The 20,361-nt window shown below is 39.2% G+C and overlaps 1 protein-coding gene across 1 annotated transcript in view; it reads left to right on the top strand.

The window, feature by feature from the left end:
- The window catches only part of LOC122888217 (polypeptide N-acetylgalactosaminyltransferase 10-like), a 100,715-nt gene extending 82,860 nt beyond the window's left edge, over nucleotides 1-17,855 (top strand). The window contains exons 9-12 of the mRNA XM_044222321.1: nucleotides 5,991-6,212; nucleotides 7,631-7,747; nucleotides 11,703-11,852; nucleotides 12,097-17,855. Of these exons, the coding sequence (XP_044078256.1) occupies nucleotides 5,991-6,212; nucleotides 7,631-7,747; nucleotides 11,703-11,852; nucleotides 12,097-12,261 (654 nt within the window). The 3' untranslated portion in view covers nucleotides 12,262-17,855. The remainder of the gene's footprint in view (nucleotides 1-5,990; nucleotides 6,213-7,630; nucleotides 7,748-11,702; nucleotides 11,853-12,096) is intronic.
- The last annotated feature ends 2,506 nt before the right edge of the window (nucleotides 17,856-20,361 follow it).

Here is a 20,361-nt window from a genome sequence, read left to right as displayed (position 1 = left end):
GTTGCCGTTGTTTATGTTTCCGTGCAAAGATCTCATTGTCAAATGTTTCACATTGAACGTGTGGAGGTTTAGTCATTTATTACTTCGCGCTGCAAAAAAAGAAAGAAATGCCAAAAAAATATGGAGAACACATATATCTAAAATTTGAAAGGGTCAATTTACCCAAGTTAAATGAATAAATAAATAAATAAACATTTTCTCACTAAGCGGATTCTGGTCATGCTGATAGCTTCAGATTTCCATCAATAAGACTTCTGCTGCAACTCCACAACAATGTAAGTAAATGGCAATGAACAGATTTTGTTTGTATTTTTACCTTCAGAACAAAATAGTTCCTAATCTGAACTGTTAACTGCAAAGTCTGAGTTGCATTGTGGGTAATGTGGGCGCCAGGTTTGACAAGGAAGAAGAATGCATTCAGAAAAGATTATCTCTAGTTTTGCTGAATTGACTGAATACTCCATCTTGAGTCTGAAAATGTTATAGACTTATAGAACTGGTGGAGTAATCCAATGCCAAAAAGACATTTAAAAAGATGTTAAAAAAAAATGTTGATTCTGTATTCAAACTGAGGTGTTGTATCAACACTAGTAGCAAAAATGATTCAAATGATGATTTCAAATGATAACCGGTCCTAAATATAACTGAAACATATGAAAATGGAAAATGCTTTTTTGTAATTTGGGTGAACCGACACCTTGAATCATCATTTCAATAATTAAAATAATCATTTTAGCTCCTTTTATATATTTTAACTTGCAGTGCACGTATCAAACCCCTGTATCCACAATCTACAACTTACAGTTTTCCAATAATGAGCTCAAGTATCTTTGTCCTATGTGATCTTTAACACTTTGACATAGTTTGAGAAATAAAAATTGAAAAATAAAATTCATCTGGCCTGTAGCTAAACACTATTCATTATGTATGACTCAGCCTCATTCTGACACCTGGCTCTGTTTGGCTCAGCTGAATATGTAATTAAACCTCTTGGCCTTTGTTTGTGCCTTGTCGGTCTGACCATTAGCCCTTCATAGAGGCTGTATTGAATGCTGATATCAAACAGGCAGCAGGTTTAGCAATACAGAAATACTTACTGTACCTCAGGCTGTGATTAATTCTGTTTTGTCCCCTGTGTCCTTCTCTGCATAGTAGCTTAAAAAGAGTCAAATCTACTGTATAACCTTTGAACTGATTTGCTTTAGTTGACTGGATGACCAGTGTGTTTGTTTGGTATCACCAGGAATGGATGAGACTGTAATCGAGATACCAATACTGTATATCTTGATTAAAAATACAAACATTCTAATATAATTTGGGTTTTTATTGCTGGCCTCATTGCAGTCAGACAATGAATAAAGAGCTGTTCTTTCACTACACAATGTGGGCTGAACTCACTGACATACTGTTAAATATACATTTTAGCTTTGCTGATGGTGGAGAAAGCAGTTTGTTTTTGTTTTTTGCATAAAAAAAGGAAAATAAAGACAAACACATCTGTCTCTAACATAGACTGCATATAAAGAGGGATCATCTTTATATACAGTCTATAGTCTCTTCCATCAAAGAGGATGGTCTGAGGTGTGGAGATGCTTCATTTAAGTCTGTTTTCACAAAGGCACAGACAAAAAACTATTTGAATGTTTTAAAAGAATGGCTGCCAAAAGCAGCAACACAATAGACTTGACACTCAAGATAGAAAAGAAAATGCCACAATTGCAAAGAGCTTTATTGAAAGTAGTTTGGGTGCAGATACAGAGTCTGCAGAAAGGTTTTGTGGGCGACTGAAAGAGGAGGAGGAAGAGATTTAGCGATTTACTTGTTGTTTTTGGCCTTTTAATGTAGAAGAAAAAAGTCACAAAAATAACCTGAAAATGCCAATGTGGACATGTTGTTTTCATACATAAACAGCGTTTTGAGATTTTTGAGGATTTTTATAGCTCTGGATGATTATCACAGAAAATAATAATAATTTTATCCTCTGTCGCAACGGTGTCGAATACAGTGCCTTGCGGGATGATGTCACAATGTGTTGTGGCAAAAGTTGAGCCAGGTTCAACTCCTGTCAATACCAGAATCCCATTAGACACATGGTGAAGATCAACCGTGAAACTTCAGTATCTACCTAGGACTATAGAGATGACAGAAGTGTAATGGTTTTATATCATAGAAGAGAGAAGTTGCAGTTTACAGGTTCACTTTAAAGGTCCAGTGTGTAGGATTTAGTGGCATCTAGCGGTGAAATTGCAGTTTGCAACCATTTAAAAACCACCCGCCTCACCCTCCCCTTCCAAGCGTGTAGGAGAAACTACGGTGGCCGCGAAACTCACAAGAAACGCGAACGGCCCTATCTAGAGCCAGTGTTTGGTTTGTCCGTTCTGGGCTACTGTAGAAACATGGCGGTGCAACATGGCGACCTCCGTGGAAGGGGACCCGCTCCCTCTGTAGATATAATGGGCCTTATTCTAAGGTAATGAAAACACAACGATTCTTATTTTCAGGTGATTATACACTAATGAAAACATACTTATTATATTCAATGTCTGCCAATAGCTCATCCTTAATGTTACACACTGGACCTTTAAAGCAACTATAATGGATATTTATAGAATAACAATGTGAAAACAATGTGAGAGGCTTTGCTCGTAGTGAACCTACAGAGAATCACATGAATCTGCGGCTCCCCTCGGCTTCACAGAGCTTTATAGTGAGTTTCAGCTCATTGTTTAGCTGTCTAGCCACAACTTTACTGTCTTGTTTCACTCTCATCGCTCTCATATCGTTGTTTTCGGCCGCAGCAGGCATCTGTTTTCAGGGTAAAAAGCAGATGGCAGACAGACATAATTAGCGACTTGCTGGTGAAAATAGTGGAGCATTTAGCAGCTAAAGAGCCAGATGTTTCCCTCAGGAGTTGGTAGAGACCAAAAACAGAGCTAAAAGAGAGTGAATATTGGACATATATTCACCAGGTGGCTAGAAACACAACTCTAAATGAATGATGATGTTCCTCCGTAACTGCTAGATGTGTATATAAGCAACTGTTTCCTAACAAGTTTTGTGTGTTCCGCTTATTTCCACTGCCCTGAAGTGGCCAGAAAAATCAGTTATTGCAGGTTTAAATTGTAATTGTTACGATACCAGTGTTTTTGAAGGTATACCCATATGGGAGACTGCCTCATTGATTTTGTCCTTTTTTTAAAAAAAACAAATTGTTGTTTGCCAGTCGGCCATCTTTATAAACGTTCTATACTAACTCGCTGGGGTACTCTTTTAAGGGAGTCAACAAAGAGTTTGGTTAGTGTAAGTGTCTTTCATTTCCTCTATGCGGTTTCAATATCAAACTACTGTTGATTTTGTAGACATTTCTCATCTATATAATTGTTTCATAGTGAGAAAAACATTTTTCTTTTACTTTAAGTGCCAGTAATGTCCTCTATGCACATTAGGACGCCATAGTTATTTTACAGAATGCTCCCTTCAGCAGGTACAGATACTGAGAACAAAGGCCCTCCAGACACACCCCCCCACCGAATCCAGTCAACATGGAGGGAGATAGAACCACTGAACTCCACTTCACCTGGAGAGCCAGAGTTTCGCTACAGGCAATGAGCTATACTACAGGGATTGTGTGTGTGTGTGGCTGGAGGCTTTTTTCCTCTACATCTGTACCTCCAAAGGCTGGACGATTTGTATATACTTTCCCCAGAGGCTTGCTGAACCTCTATTCTCATTCATTTCACCATCCATACCTCCAAGGCTGCTACCATCTGTATTCTCAGACATGCATCCGTACCTCAGAGGATCTTTGTTTTTTACTCTGTTCACTTCAAAGGCATCCAATGGATGGTTTTCCATTGTTCGGGGGTAAATCTATCATGTTTGCAATTGTCTTAAAGAACCTGTTGAAGAAGCTGTCTGCCCTGCATTCATCATTGCTATCAGTCACCTGCTTATCTTTTTTTATTCCACTCACAGTTTCATTCTGAAATTAGATGCTTTCATAATGATTGAATGAGCCAATGAAACCAAATGTTTGATACTTTTTCTTTATTAGTTTAAGTCTTTTACACACATTTTGGCCAACATGAAACTGTCTGCAATTTCGTTGGTTTTTCAGTTAATTGCAAGCTGCTTTTGTTGTAGTCTAGTGAAAACACTTGTGACACAATATAAACATACTCATAAAAAGAAATTTAAAGAATTAAAGGAGATCCAAAAAAGTGCACTTGAGATACAAAACCTAAAGATACTTCTCTCCTAAAATCAGAAAAAATGTAAACACACATCAGCTCCCATGCCAGTGGACATGTATTGTATGCAGGCCATACTAACAGGCAAATGATACAATATAAAGAAGGCCAGTTTCAGGATATTTCGTGTTTGTTACCTATATCTTAAAGCTAGGGTAGCTAATGTTGGAAAAACTAGCAAAAGCTGGACTTGCTGGGCTTATTACAGGCCTGCGACAGCCACAGATTCTTTACCTATTTATTCCAGAGCATTTGATCTATTGGTTGATGTCGGGATGTAAAGAGAATTTCAACAAATATAACAAAACATGCTTCTGAAATTCATTACCTACCCTAGCTTTAAAGTTAAAATGATCTATCTTTTACTCACATGTTTCACACAGTTGTCACAGTTCCGTGGCACATTATTTTCCCCAGGAAGAGGTCTTGTCAAAGGCTTAACACCAGACCTGCAGGTGGCTCAGTGTTAAAATGGAGTGAAACAAAGAGACAGCCTGCTCCATAATTCTTTCCTTTATACTATTATCATCATAACCGTCAAAACTGCCGACATGATAGTGCTTCTATTCTTCTCTGTCACAGTGAAGGTTATAGATATGTTCGTCTGGCTCGTTATGGATATCCACAATTATACAATATATTGTTGTACACGTTAGCTATTCAGCTGATGCTTACTCCTGTTACTCCTTACACCTTGATTTTTATCCTTGAAGTTTCCCTTTTAAAGTTACCCAAGTTTCATTAACATTTAGAAAGACATAGAAATTTTCTACATTTTTTAAAAATGTGTGACATACATGTCCTGTATCTGCTTCTTCCAACACTTTATTGGAACTATATGATGTTCACACTGAGTAAAATATTCAGACAGACATATTTTCATGACTGGACCACTACATCAAACAGAAATGCTCTAAATGTTTTGGGCATTATGTTAAATTTCCTAGTAGTGCAGGGAGACATACGAACGTATATGTTGTTAGTGGAAAATTTGGGGAAATACTAGAATTTACAATAATAATAATGATGCTTTTCTGTTTGAATAGATCAGGTTTTTTGGCTCTGGGGACCACCAAACCAGACTTCTGGTATTCATTGAGTCCTTCAGTACTTGTTACTTACTGTTTGCTAATACATTCACCCTTATAATGTTGTGTTGTTTTCGTGGCCCCCAGTTGGTCCAGAGGGGGGAAAATCAGTTAATGTATGTTTGAATTGATTCTAGACAATATACAGTATAGTAAGATAACTGAGATGAAATTTTGCAAAATTCCTAGATCACCCCAATTTTATTCCAGTACAAACCCAATGACAGTGTAGCAAATTGGGTTTTCTAATCAGATGCAGGAAGTGTACACGATGTTTCATCATAGGAGAAACTTTTCCTAGAAGAGAAGCTACAATCATGTGCTTCTTAAGTTATTTTGATCTACGTCCATTGATGACGCCACTAACCCAAACAAATGCCCATTGAGCCTTACCACACCGCAATGAGCAAACTGAAAATCCCTTTAGTACATGTTCTTACTATTTTCTTTCTTTTCTTGCACTGCACAACAATGCAAAATCACAAGAATATCGTCACTGCGGCTCTGATGTTTGCATTCCTTAGTATTCATTGTTTGTAGTTTTGTTGATATGAAAACTTCAGCTTTCTGTGTTGTTTTCTGTAAGTTGTTGGATGTCAGATAGTTATCTAAAACGTAGAATGAAAACAAAACTGTTTCACTCTGATTGCAGAACCTAAAACGCGTGGCGGAGGTGTGGATGGACGAATACGCCGAATACGTCTACCAGCGTCGGCCCGAGTACCGCCACCTGTCCGCAGGAGACATGACGGCCCAGAAGGAGCTGAGGAACCGACTCAACTGCAAGAGCTTCAAGTGGTTCATGAGCGAGGTGGCCTGGGATCTGCCCAAACACTACCCACCGGTGGAGCCTCCTGCTGCTGCCTGGGGAGAGGTACAGTCAGCTGTCAAACCTTAAACACATTAACTATCTCATGGAAAGCTAGTACAAGATCAAGATGATTTCTAACAGTAGGTTTGTCAGATTTGAAACCATGACATCAAGATAATACACCTTTGACATCTGAGCAGCTCACCTGGGGTTTCATTTATAAAACAGTGTGTAGGATCCATACTAAAAGTGTACGTGTGCACAAAAGTTGAAAATGGCATGCGCCAAAAAAAATTCAGATTTATAAAACCGTGCGACCTGCAGGCAACTTTCCCTTTAAAAAAAAAACCAAAAAAACCAAAAAAAAAAAAAAAACAGTCCACCTGAAAATGTGCGCAGGTGGATCAGCTTCATATCCCGCCCTCTACACGCCCACATTCAACCATAAATGGTCAATGCAAAGCACCACATGATTATTGATGCATATAAATGAGCCTGCTTACGGTGAATCACGGCAACAACAGCCGAGAGGAAGACGAAAAAAATACATTTTTCTGACACAGAAATCGAGGTGCTTGTGAGGTGGAGGTTAGAAAGCACAAATTCTTTGATGTCCACAGGAGCGGGGTCACAAACAAAAGAAAATGCAAAGTTTAACAGAATTATATTATTTCCAAAAGGGGCTTCAGGCAGAAAGGTAAACATTATATATTGTTGATCATATGAAACACACACCTGTCGACTAATTCATGCTGCTAACAGCCGGTTGCCAGAAACCCCAGAGTGGTTAGTAGTGGTCTAAAGATAATTTTTCATTTGTTGTTAATGAGTCTGTTTGTTACGGTGTTGTTACATAACTGCATTTTTTATTCATTGACTTGGTATGATGCTCAGTTCATGGCAGTACAGGACGAATGAAACCAAATGTTGATATTTGATTTATCTTTATTGTTTAATATCACTTTTTGTAAAGTTAAAACAGAAAACTTTCATATCACAGAAAAACATTTTTGTTTTTAGATTTCTTTTAATCGTGAGTTGTAAAAGCACAGAAAAACACTGGAAAAAAACAGAATGTAGGTGATCAAATGTGGTATGAGCTTCAGGCATGAAATTATTATTATTATTATTATTATTATCATTATTAATTCTTGCTTTAATTTTAAAGCTATTTCAATATAACCATCAGACCAAAAGATCAGGATCATTATTAACAGCTTTTTTTCTAAAATAACTCAAGAAGCAGTCAAGAACATTTTGGCCAGTTGCCTCTAATAATCATATTCGGTCTGATCTCACTCAGGGAAGAGAAAGCACATTTATTTAATGTGAATCAGAGATGAATTTGCATGTTATTGCCTCCTGAAATAAACCAAACTCAGGGTATAATTCTAAAACTTGAATCTGCCTCAACAACTAACAGCTGAATGGCCCTTGTGTCTCTGTTTATGACTTTGCTGTTATGTGTGTCTGTGTTGTAGATTCATAACATGGGAAGCGGTATGTGTATGGAGAGTAAACACTTTGTGTCAGGGAGTCCCATCCGTCTGGAGACCTGTGTGAAGGGGCGGGGCGAGGTGAGCTGGAGCCATGGACAGGTGAGCAAAAGAATAAAAAAAACGACTATAAATAAATAGCCTTGTTCAAACTCTTTAGGCTTGATTTGAAATTCAGGTGAAGGTTCAGGACTAGAATGCTTCATTAGAAGGACTGAGTATTAACTAATGCAGAAGATATAACATTGACCCTATTTCCATACAACAGAAGTTGTAAGAAAATTACATAGTTATTATTACGTAGTGCAACCGAGACAAATAGGACAATCTTAAACAAATTACAAAGCACAAATAAAACTGAAAGACACTGATTTGATAAATTATGCAAACACGTTACTTTAAATACTCAAAATAAGGAAATAAGTAAATGCAGCGTTCATATTTTGGATAGTTGAGCTTTAGTGAATCACTGGATCAAGCAGATACACAATGTGTTGTTCATGTGAACTCATTGTACAGTGTGTTGGCTTTCTTGTATTGAATTTCAGGGGAACATTAGGGATATTAGCATTATGCGCACTGCTTAGGTGCTCTGGGTAGAGGTCTTCGCGGGTCCACTTGGTTCCTAGTAACCATGACACGACCTGGATCCTGAGTTGGGCTGGATCCAAATTATATCAGTCTAATCTGGTCCAGGTAGGGTCCTGTTCTATTGCAGCGAGTCTCAGGTCTGTGTGTCAATATGTCTGCTAGCTGAGTGGATCAAAGCAGACTCACTAGCAGCTCTGATCATGTGACGTGTCGTCATCATCACGTTTTGAGGCAGATGAACAGTGCAGGAGAAATGACCTGTTGCTTATTCTTCTTGACTGCGGCTGCTTGTTGATTGGTTGAGCATCGTGCTGCTACCTGTGCTGGTGTTCTCTCTCTACTTGGGTCTGTTCAGGTCGACCGTATTTTGGATCTGGTCTAATTATCGTCAAGTTTCTTTCCGAAGAAGGTATGATCGTACCCTGGTCCTTTTAGAATGAGGTCTCTTTGTTTTGAAAATTGATGTATGTGCGTCTGGTTAGGGTAGGCTTTCCACAGGTCAGTTTAGGATGGGTCCAGAATTTTAGCTCTCAGGCTGGCTGTTGTTTTATCCACCTGGCCCATCTTGCGTTTTTGGAGGAACACTCTGAATGCCTTGTGTGAAGAAAAGGGAGACTTGGGAGACAAAGCAGACTTTGAGACCACTCAACCGCCCCATCCCCAGAAGAATCATGAGACTTCACTGTTGTTGATGGATTGTCTCCTTAGTAATTGTATTTCTTCTGCTAAAACACACATTAAATTCACTTACACAGACACATAAACAGCACACACACGAACTGTGCTGCTTCATTATCTTTGCATTGTTCTAATGGAGTCTGTTCTCACACGTCACACTGAAGGTCTTTAAGCCGAGCTCATAATACAGCCTTAGTAGATTGAATGTCCCCTTTTATTTCCACAGCTGAAATACTGCGCTTCAGAGCTCTGACAGTTTATTTGCTTTAATCTGAAAATGCATTGTAGTTTAATCTGAGTCACAGTTGCAATCTGTATTCATAACCAGCAAGAAATGGATTCATTGCAAATCACAGGAGGCCCTCTGGCAGCTGTCCTTGTCAGGGATTTTTGATTCTGTACGACAGGAGTGGAGGAACTTCAGAAAGTCTTTGTGATCTGGAGGAGTGACGGCCACTTGGAACGTCACTGACTGTCGAGATTCAACAGTTGTTTTTTTTTTTTTGTTATTGTCAGATAACAGAGATCAAAAGCAAAAATATCAAAAAAGTGTAATGTTTTTATTTGACAAATGTAATAAAAGCAAAAGGATATGGCTCTATGAAATGGATGCAGAAAACAAACACATTTACACAAGTACATGTAATCTGAAATAATCTGCAACCTGTTAGGCTCTGTGAAACTAAATACAAAAGCCTGATTTAACCAGTCACTTGAAACAGCGCATCCTGCTCCTCCTCTTACATTATTTTTCTTTTGTGTCTTTTTTTTCAAACAGCAAGAAGATACACTTTCCAGTCCTGACCTCTGAGTTCATTATGGTCATTTTTAATGCAACTTTGAGATCAACAGATATGGACAGTGACAAACAGACTCTCCTGAGCGGGATGAGTCATCACCATCTCGTTGCAGTTTTTATATAAATAGATATTGATGATCAGTAAACTTTGTGGAGCTGCTCAGTCCTTAATGATAATTGAATTGAATTGTTAGTGAGCAATTCAGCATACACAGTATAAGGAAAGTATATAACATACATTATATCATAATATATATTACATATTATGTTGCACTTATTATAGTGTTTAAGTTTTGTAACATACATACAGACTCAGATAAAGTGAATATATTTGCTCAAGAACTTGGTCTCTTCTAACCACAGACCCATGACCACATAAATATATATATATATATATATATATATATATATATATATATATATATATACTTACTAATTTATTATACTAAAAACATACATTCAAATGCCACAATTACTAAAGGCACAATCTGTGATGTTAAAGGTGCTCTGTGCAGTGTTCTCGTAAACAAACAAAGGTTATGTTTACATTACTGTTGAATGCATTTCCTTCCTCAGAAATTATTTGCATAACAGATTTGTTTTGTGTGTGTGCGTCCATGCACACATGCACAAGAGGAAACAAAACAGGGACCCACTCCTAAAAGCATTACTCCATAGCGCTACTAGTGGTCAAAAACTCCACAAGGTACCTTTTAATGTAAACGAATCAAAATCAAATCTCAAAACACCAAACTGGAAACCATCAACCTGTCAATCATTCCCAAATGATTGACAGGTCTTCTTTTAATACAAAGCTGAACACTAAACAACAACTACATCTAAGTTTGACAGAACAACTCAGAGTCCACTTCAGGGCTGGATCCATTCAAAATGGACACGTTTCTCTTTATACTACACTGTACCACCCGTTTTACATCTTTCGGACCGTCGCAGCTATGCAGACACTGAAAGTATAATTTATGCTTTACCAGCTTTCAATCATATCATGCAGTCTTCATCATCTAACTTATTAATGTTATCCAATCTTGTTAAAGGTTCGTGTACATCGTTCGTTAGTACATACAGTAGTAAAACAAGCCTGCATTTTCGATCACGATAATTTCATATTTATTAGACTCATTAGAGTTGATAGACTTAATTTCATCGTGTGTCTGAATATACCTGCAATGTACATAGCAAATATTATACAGTCAGTAAGAATATAAATGATGTGCCTGCTGTGATGTTTTTAGCACAGCTCAGATCTCGCATACCTTGTAAGATATTTAATCTCCGTTTGCCTAGAAAATAATCAGCAACCTACACAAGTCATAATGAACCTTTTATTCACTCAGTCTGATACATTAGATTTGTTATTATCCACAGAAGCTACACTGGTTTGTGATCCTCTGATGAACTCTCTGAGAGAGAGAAACATCAACAGTTACATTTAATGGATTAATAATAGCCAGTGTAACCAACACAGTACCCAGCCAATAATGAGTGCAAAGGCCGCAACAACACTCAGTCAAAGGACCCTTGACATTTTTTTAAATTCTCCTCAACAACATTACAAAAGTAAAACAGTATAAAAGAGCTTCTAAATGGAAGAACCTAGATACAAATCCATGACGATTCATAAAGAATGGGAAAGTGCAAGGTACAGACTGTAGGTTAAGACAAAACTTTTCTCCTGCTTTGAGATTTTTACTCTGTATTACTGAATTTTTAACTGGAACACACAAACCAGAACATATTTTGATGCTTCATGGCTTGATGGAGACAATTAAAGTTCACATTTTCTAACTTATAATACTTACTAATAGCTGCGTCTCCACTTGGTCAGTTTTGATGAAACTTGAAAGGTTGATGCACCTGATCACTCCTCAGGCCCCCGAATTAATCTTTTTCCCTTTGCTTTAGAATTTAGGTATTTTAACATGAAATTAGAAAGAATGTGACATTACAACTGAGATTTGTTTCCTGCAGGTGTTCACATTCGGCTGGAGAGAGGATGTCCGGGTGGGCGATCCCATGCACACTAAAAAAGTCTGTTTCGACGCCATCTCTCACAACAGCCCCGTCACCCTGTACGACTGTCACGGCATGAAGGGGAACCAACTGTGGCGCTACAGAAAGGTACGGCAGAGGAAAACGTATACCAGTATCAGAGCCCAAACTATAAACACATTACACTTGGAAGCAAAAAGACTAGACAGTAGTAATGCAGCAAAATGTGTGTTTATATTTTATTATAAAAAAAAATAAAAACACTTAACAAAAATAATCATTTCAATGCAAGGGGGGAATATGAGAAAGCATTTCTCGCTGCATTGTAAAGGAATCTGAATCCTTCCTGTTTCTCCTTCCCTTCTTCCTCCAGGATAAGAGTTTGTATCACCCCGTCAGTAACAGCTGTATCGACAGCAGCCCGAGCGAGCGGAGAGTCTTCATGAACACGTGTGACCCCTCCTCCCCCAGCCAGCAGTGGCTGTTTGAGAGAACCAACGCCACCGTGCTGGAGCACTTCAACCGGGGCACCAACTAAGGCCCTGTAGCATCCACAAAAACCAGACTCCTGACGCACGCAGACGTGGATCTGCTGCCGCTGCTGTGAAATGGGGTTTTACATTTACTCTGCTCCCCGTTTACCTGGCGCTGAGGTGACAGCTGTTTCTCTTTGGGGAGCTCAGAGTGAGGCAGGATGGGACACCGCGGGGGAAGTTGGTTAAACACATCAGTTAGAGTAAAGAATGATTTGAGCTCTGATTGATGGGTTTGTGTTTAAAGTGACTTTGTGTGCGAGATGTATTTGTTCCGTCACATTGGTGATGGTGGGTCTGTCTCAATTCCTGATCTTGCTGTCGACTTGTTATCTGACATTCCTCTCCTCTCTTTTCTCATTCCTTTTGTCTATTTAAAATTTCCTCTGCCTTTATCTATTGCCTGTCCTTCCCTTACTGATTCCTCTATATCCCCTCTCTGTCTATCTACCTTTATCCTCTGGCTCCATCTCTTTCCCCCTCCTGTCTCTCCTCTGCCTGCATGTCTGTCTCTATCTGCCTGCATGACTGCATTCTTGCCCACCTTCTCCATTCTCCCTCTCAAATCCCCTTATGTCTCTCCAGCTCTGACAACCTCCCTGGGGGGGCTCCTGCTGAGCCAAAGTCATCCTGACACCTGGGTGAAGTCAGGCAGAACCACTCTGAAAATCACCTGGTGAATTGATTCTCCTTTACAACCCTCATCCACCCTCTGTTCCCTTCCTCATCCTTCCCTCGTGCCCCCCACCCCCGGCTTGTAGTTTCTTTTCATCTGCTCTCTCTCCTCCTCTCTGTGGCTAATGTGGACAAAGCTGCTTTGAATGTAGCAGGTGGAAGTTGACAAAGAAAGTGTCTGGGAAAGAAATGGCAACCTCTCTCATGCCCCTCGCTCCTATTTCCTCTTCTGTACTTTCCTCGCTGTATTTATCGATGAGTTGTTCGGGCCAACTCTTGCTGGCTAAGGGCTTGTTTGTTGTTATGGTGGTGATGGTGGGGGCGGGAGATGCTATCACACATCTTAGAGTCTACCCTTGCTGCTCGCTGGATCGACCTTGTTACAGGCGGCTGAGCGCGGGGTCACGTCACGGCGCAAAGTAGCAGACAGGACCTCAAACTGACGCCTGCCTGGCTGGATGACCAGCTATGTAACTGGCAGGCCAGCTGATTCACAGCAGGGCCGCCTGATTGGCCGGCTGCCGAGCTGACACATCACTTTAGCATACAGTGTGAGCAGGAGGAGAGACAAATGGGGGAATTACTCTGGATAGGCTTGCCAAGGTAGCTCTGGGATTGAGACAAATGTGGGGGTTTAAAATGCATAAAGCACTTGTGTAATGATAAACTTGAATGAAATCTTAGTGCCTTGTTAAAAGAGGACTAGATGTAGGTGTGTGTATTTCCAGAATGTGTGTGTGTGTGTGTGTGTGTGTGTGTGTGTGTGTGTGTGTGGGGTCCAAAATGTCCATGGCAGCGTAGGGGATGATTCACTTGAAAACTGAGAATCTTTTCATCAAAAGAGTTCTCCTGAATCTTGTTTGGAATTGAACATGAATTGACCTCGACTCTGGTGCAGGACATCGAAGGCACCACTGGCTCCGTGACTCTTGTACGGCTTTCTAAATGAACACACATGTAACCGCTGGCTGTGAATAGAGCTAAAGAGACTTTTTTTTTTTTCCCACCGTATTTTCCTCCTGCCTTGAAAAGTTAACTATAGCCCTAAGAAGACCTCTGTTCTATTTTAATCATGACATGATGCTGTTATATTGTTGTCCCCACCTGTTCAATCCAAAGTACTTTTATGGGAAAGGGAATTGTTGTTGTTTACCACCCTTTTGAATCCCTTTTGTTTTTAATGAAATGTTCTTTCACCTTTTGTTTTGATCCTGTGGTTCAGCTGATGATTTTGTTTGAATTCCTGCTCGACGCGATGTTCTGGGATGTTCTGGTCTGACACCTGCATCTTTCTCTAAGCCGATTATGGGAAGCAGAACAATGTACAGCGTGTGCCATTTTAATCATCACTTCCAGGTATTGTGCTCTGCTAGATTTTAACAGTCAGTTGTAGACCAAAACAAAAAGTCATATCCTCAACATGTTAGTCAAGGTAATTTTAAGTCACAAATTAGGCTAGCTTGGACACATTAGTTTGGGTAGATTCGATTGAAACATTTCCAGATGATGGTAATGATAATAATAATAATTAGTACTGTACACAAACAGGTTAATGCAAGAAAGATAAGCCATCTGCCAAATAAATCTGGATCGCAGTTGCAGATTTTATGATTATCAACTCAAGCATCCATCTAATCAATAGTTTTTCAGTCAAGCCACTTTAATGATACATTTTGCATTGTAAACATAAATCCTTCAGAAACATAAGGAGTCCTTACCTGGAAAATAGAGCAGTAGCTGTGCCGATGTTTATATTTGTATTATTTCCACCGACAAGTACAAGTTCTCCAAATAGACACTTAAACTTCAAAAATCCATACAGCTGAGCTCCAGGAGATAAGTGAGCACTGGAAATGGCAAATGCTAAGTGATATTAGCTTATCGCGCATGTACATTCATTCATCTTTTCAAATTGTATATATTTAAAATAGAAATATATTGCACTGCTGGTTCGCCCCGAGGAGGAATGGTTGGTTTTGGTTTAGTTGGTGTGTACAGTAGCTGGTACTTAAACGTACCACAACACTGAAGACGCTGAACCGTCGATGTTTGAAGCTGACATCTTGCTGACGTGAGTCCAGGTCGACCTTTTAATTCAGACTGAAAGCTGAGCTCTTTGGGAAAAAGTATTTTTCATGGAAAAACCCAATGAAATGAAATGAAAATTGAACTGAAATGAAACTGGCTCAACCATTATTTCATGTGTTAATTATAAAGTCATGATGTCCCTTAGATATGTTAGTCAAGTGTCTACTTTACTTTGCCATTAGATTTTTCATCCGCTCCAGAGGAGACGCTCCGATGTTTTCTAGACTTTGTTATAAATTTGCCAGCGCATGTATCATGTATGTCATGTAATCTGTGATTTGGCCAACAAATGAGTCTCACATCTCATTTATTTTTGCTGCAGTTTGAAAATCCATCAGTCACCTGTCTTACTTTGTGAAAAATGACAAAATCCTGACTTTAACATTAGTTTTAAAGTTAGTTCAGGGTTTCTCTGTGTCTTTTCCCCCTGACCTTCAAGCTACACGCTTGGACAACTTGTACATTGTCAGATTGTTAAGAGGTGACTGGGAATTGTTGCTTCAGACCACTGAGTCGCTGCTGTAGCCAAGTTTCCACTACAGGACCAGACAGGATCAAACTGAACACCCATCTGACCTTTTTACACCCTGATTCCAGTTACGGTTCCTACATTTCTTTGACACAAAGTCCTGTGGATCAGTAGTGCAGTCTGGGCTGTTCAATCATGTGACTTTGTTGTGACGGACTGTTTAATATGAACAGTGTAGAGAGCTGGATACACAAGGCAACATTTGGGGCTGAAATGAGACTGGTTCAAATATAAGTTATGAGTTATTTTGTATTACTGTAGAACCTGTTAAGAGATGTAGCCATCTTAGACGTATTTCTTCTTGTTTTTCTTTTCCCACATCTACCCTGCAGAACAGTTTGATAGCATCTGGTTTGCCCTGAGCCAGCCAAGCCAATCTCACAGTGCAGTGCAGTAACAGTGTTTCACAAATAACTTGTTGACTGTAACTTTATTCCTGTTGGCTAAACCTTCGATAAAAAAGAACGTGGATTCTTACACATACCATACTAAGCAGCTGAAAGGCAATGATGACGGTGATGATATAATTAAAATAGTTCCGCTTTTAAACCCCTGCCGAAATGCTAGCTAGCTCACTAGTGCTTTTTCCTGAAGAAGGACGTTTTATGGCACATTTACTGTCGTTCAGTCTCAGCACTCCCAGCAGTCTTGTCTCAGTGACTAGCTGGTGAAAACAGTGGAACGGTTAGCAGCTAGCAGCCAGATATATTTCTCAGGAGTTGGAGGAGAGCAAAACAGCTAAACTCTGAATGAATATAATGTTTTGTGTTTGCTGGATGTGTCAATAGACAGTTGTTTGCTAACATGTTAGCCAGAATAACTTTATACGGTGATAATATGTCAGGTCTGTGCCTGTCAGTTTGTTGTGGAGTTCATCAGCCCCCAAGTGGCCAAAAAATATCAATTAATGCAGCTTTAAACACTAATTCACTAATACCATTTTTACACCAAAATTAGCACGTATATGCAGGTTTTTTAAACTGGGGTAAACCCGCTAAAAATAGCCGATTGACTCCTTTCACATTGCCAGTAGACGAGTCTGCCTTTTCTGTTTTTTTCCTGATGTGTCACGTTCGACGTCACGAACGCGCCAGAAAAGGGCCAAAAATTAGCGTGTCCACTCGGCTGTCATGTTTACATCACAAGCCGATCAGCAGAGTCATTTGACCCGGGACTGAATGCCGATTGTACCCTTTCACACTGAAGACAAAAGCCAGATGTTAGTGGGTGTTAGTGTCCAGTGTAAAAGGGGCTTAAGTAGTATTTTGTACACAATGCCTGCCTTTGGACAATCTCTGGTTCACAACCAACACCTCGGTAATTACTTAATTCCACAGCTCTGTTCCTCTGGCTGGTGTTCAGTCAGTGCAGCTCTCTTTATTTGAGTCTCAATTTGACAAGAGCAGATGATGATGATAATGAACTGTTCTGTGGGGCAGATCCAGGGGATCTGAAGAAAACTAGATGATGCCAAAGTGTTTATGAACATCTGTGCCATTACTGTCTTCTACACAAAGTCTATCTTCTAAGCAACTATTTACAGGACCATTCAGTTGAGCTTTGTAAAAGAGAAGAAAATCAATCAATCAAATTTCACTGCAGAAATGGAACTTAGGTATTACCCAGATGTTAACTGTATCCCTTGAAGTAAAGTTTGTTAATTGAATAAGCTTGTGAACGTATTATATTGTTTTAGCTTATCAGAGTGCATTGTACTTTTCCAGTGCGCATGTAAAGTATGTTTTCTTTACATCAAACTGTAACTTGGGTCAAGTTAAGAGTCTTAATGGTGACAGTTTGCTTTATTCCAGCTTTTATCCACTGTGGAAAAGTAAAACCTCTTATTACTGTGTATCCACTACATGGAAATCTCCTTAACTGTATTTGTACGCTGTTAAATGGTTATCAAGTATACAGACACATTTCCTCTTGTATTCACAATGACACGACAATGTTGTGATACAAAAACACTTTTTTTTTAAGTGGTGATTTCTTTATTACCCCATGATGTTGTAGTCAGACTAAATTCCGTTGAGCAATCTAAAGAAATCTCATTTTATAAGGGCAAAGGTTTTTAATGTCAGCGGCCAGCGTCGGCCAGTCACACAGTGTACATGTGTGTAAATTTTGATGTTTAGGGAAGTGTAGATTTTGTATCTCGTAAAAAAATATCCAATATTTTTTTCTACTGACATTGCAACTGTAAAAGTGTATTTAGATATTTAACAAACTGTACAATTAAACTGGAATTGTATGATATTTTTGCTGAAATTGTAAAATAAAAAGGTTTCTATATTTGGATGAAAACCTGTCTGTTTGTCTGTGGTGATGAATTTAATACAAACTTGATGAATACATGCCACCATGTTGGAAGAGTGACAACTAAAAGAAAAATGCCCCCTCTTCCTCTTGTACAGAACTATTTCAAACCCAGATGCAGGTTTTTCAACTCAAATTAGCGATAAAATTAATGTCGTGGTTCATTTGTCAGTCATGTCCTTTCTAAGCGCTTGTCACTGCTGACTAAATGCTGCCCGACAGCCCCCTCTCACTCTTCTTCAATCTTGGCCGAGGTTAAAAAATCTAAACTGTCCAAGTGGGAGCAAACCTGTCGCTTCATGTTTACACAGAAAATGTAAGGAGAAGCATGATCAGCAGTTGCCATTTTCAGCTCTTTGAAAAAAAAAAAAAGGGTTAAAAAACAGCGGCCAGAATCTAAAATCTGAAGATTTCACCTTTTCACTTTATACTTGTCATTTTTCATGTTTTATTGCTGCCCATTTTGCTTCATGACAGCAACCAAAACATTTCAGAGCTGAAATTGCAGACTGACCGATTCACTGTGTAAACAGACTTTCCGAAAATTGTTCGTGTTGATGTGTATTTAAACGTTTTGAGGCTTTTAAAAATTCCTTTTTGAATATTGATTTGTTTTTATTTCACATTTATTGTACAACCCTGTGCTGTATAATGATAGATAAATGACCTTGAACTTTTTTTTATCTCAAGAATTGTACTTTGCTACAATTCAAGTCGCATCCATTACAGAGTAAAAAAAAAAATCATACTACAGCTACACAGTGTTGTGCTAACATAGTGTTGCTGTAGACTGACACAAACACAATGGCCTTGTAGGTGGGATGTGTCTCTACCTCTAAAGCGGAGCACAGGTCTGTGAAGGCAAGCAGGTGGACACTTCCAGAACAGGACACACGTTACTGGATGGAGCACTTTTCATGTGTACAACTCAATGATTGACCTGTTAGGAGAGACACTCAAGTGTGGCCATTCGGAACAGCCATACGTCGCGTCAAATGTGTTCGGACAACACTTTTTGCCACCTGGTTTGTTTCAGGCATACTGAACCCTTTGGTGGGCCTCAAAGTAAAGGCCTGAGTCTAAGTCAATATAGTGCAAAAATCAAAAAGTAGAGGCTGATACCTTCACAGATGTCACCAAACCTCACAAATCTCATTAATTTGACCAAATGCATGTGGGTTTTTCTCATCTTAGCTTTTCCAACAGAACCTTTGCCAGAGTTTTTATAATCTGTGTGAGGCAGCGACCTCCACAGCGGAGATGACAGAGCACCAGGTGGACAGAGAGGCTGCTCATTTCGGCCGCGATCGTCTCTTCTAAATAACTTCGCCGTGGACGTCTGCTGCCCAGAGCTTTCTAATTTCCTCCCCTTGTCACTTCTTGTTGTAGATTTTGTATTACTTTAATCGCTTCTGTGACTGATGGTGCAAAAACACACTTTCCCCAAGCGTTAATCCCATAATCATTTCCCCTGGCAACCCGCTAACTCTGATAGCTTTCAGGTTTCAGTGATTTATTCGTGGCTGGAGTGATATTGCTTTTGCAAGTCGGCCCATTTCTCTGAGTCTCCTGGGACGTCACATAATGCACAACTTGTCACAGCGGTTCTGAAAGAGGGAGCATTTTGGTTTGGTACACTGTGAGAACACAATATAGCCCAGATGTTATTGGAAATTTCACATAATTACACAATCACTGTAAACTGAGAACAGTTTAGCAGTAAAATGCTAATTAAATCATATCATTTTTAGGTTTTTATTTATTGTATTATTATTAAAACCCTGGTTTTACATTTCTCAGTGTGTGCAAACTAAACTGATGTTATCAGCAGAGGTTATTTTTCTGCATAATGGTTTTCCTATTCATATTTATTTCCAGTTAATTAGCAAATAATCAGCGTTCCCTCAGACTCATGAGCTGTAACTGGGACAGAGATCAGGCTATTACATTAGCACAGTGTTCCACTGAAGATATCCATTAAGTTTCTTTATTGGACTCAGCACCATTATAAAAAGAAAAGGCAATCCAATTGTCTTCACTAATCCCCCCCCTCCCGTTCCCTCCAATTACGCAGCAAAATGGAAAGATGTTTCAATGACAGTGTGTCACACTTTTGGTTGCACACACTTTCCGATGGCAGGGCGGCTTTGACAGATTCAACTGCAGGGCTGTGTGAGGAAACTTACTTGCTTTTTTTAAGATTATTTTTGGCTCTCCTGCCATCCTGGGAGACAACTAAATGGAGAGAGACAGAAAAGTTTAGGATGGAGAAGAGGAGTGTGTGCAGGAAAGGCCCCACACTGTTGGACTCAAACCTGGACAATTAAAGGAAAGATTTTTTCATCTTTTTGTTTGTCATTCCTATAAGATATGATTTTACATAACAATTTGTTTTTTGAGATTAAATCATCAATTTAACTCAAGTATCTGGACTAACACACTGTCTACACAGGCTGTGTTATCAGCACAGCAGCAGCTTCAGTCCTCCATCAGT

Source organism: Siniperca chuatsi, linkage group LG14 (assembly GCF_020085105.1).
Source record: "Siniperca chuatsi isolate FFG_IHB_CAS linkage group LG14, ASM2008510v1, whole genome shotgun sequence".
Lineage (NCBI taxonomy): Eukaryota > Metazoa > Chordata > Actinopteri > Centrarchiformes > Sinipercidae > Siniperca > Siniperca chuatsi.
Note: the sequence above shows the minus strand (reverse complement) of the source record. Positions and strands in the feature narration are given on the sequence as shown.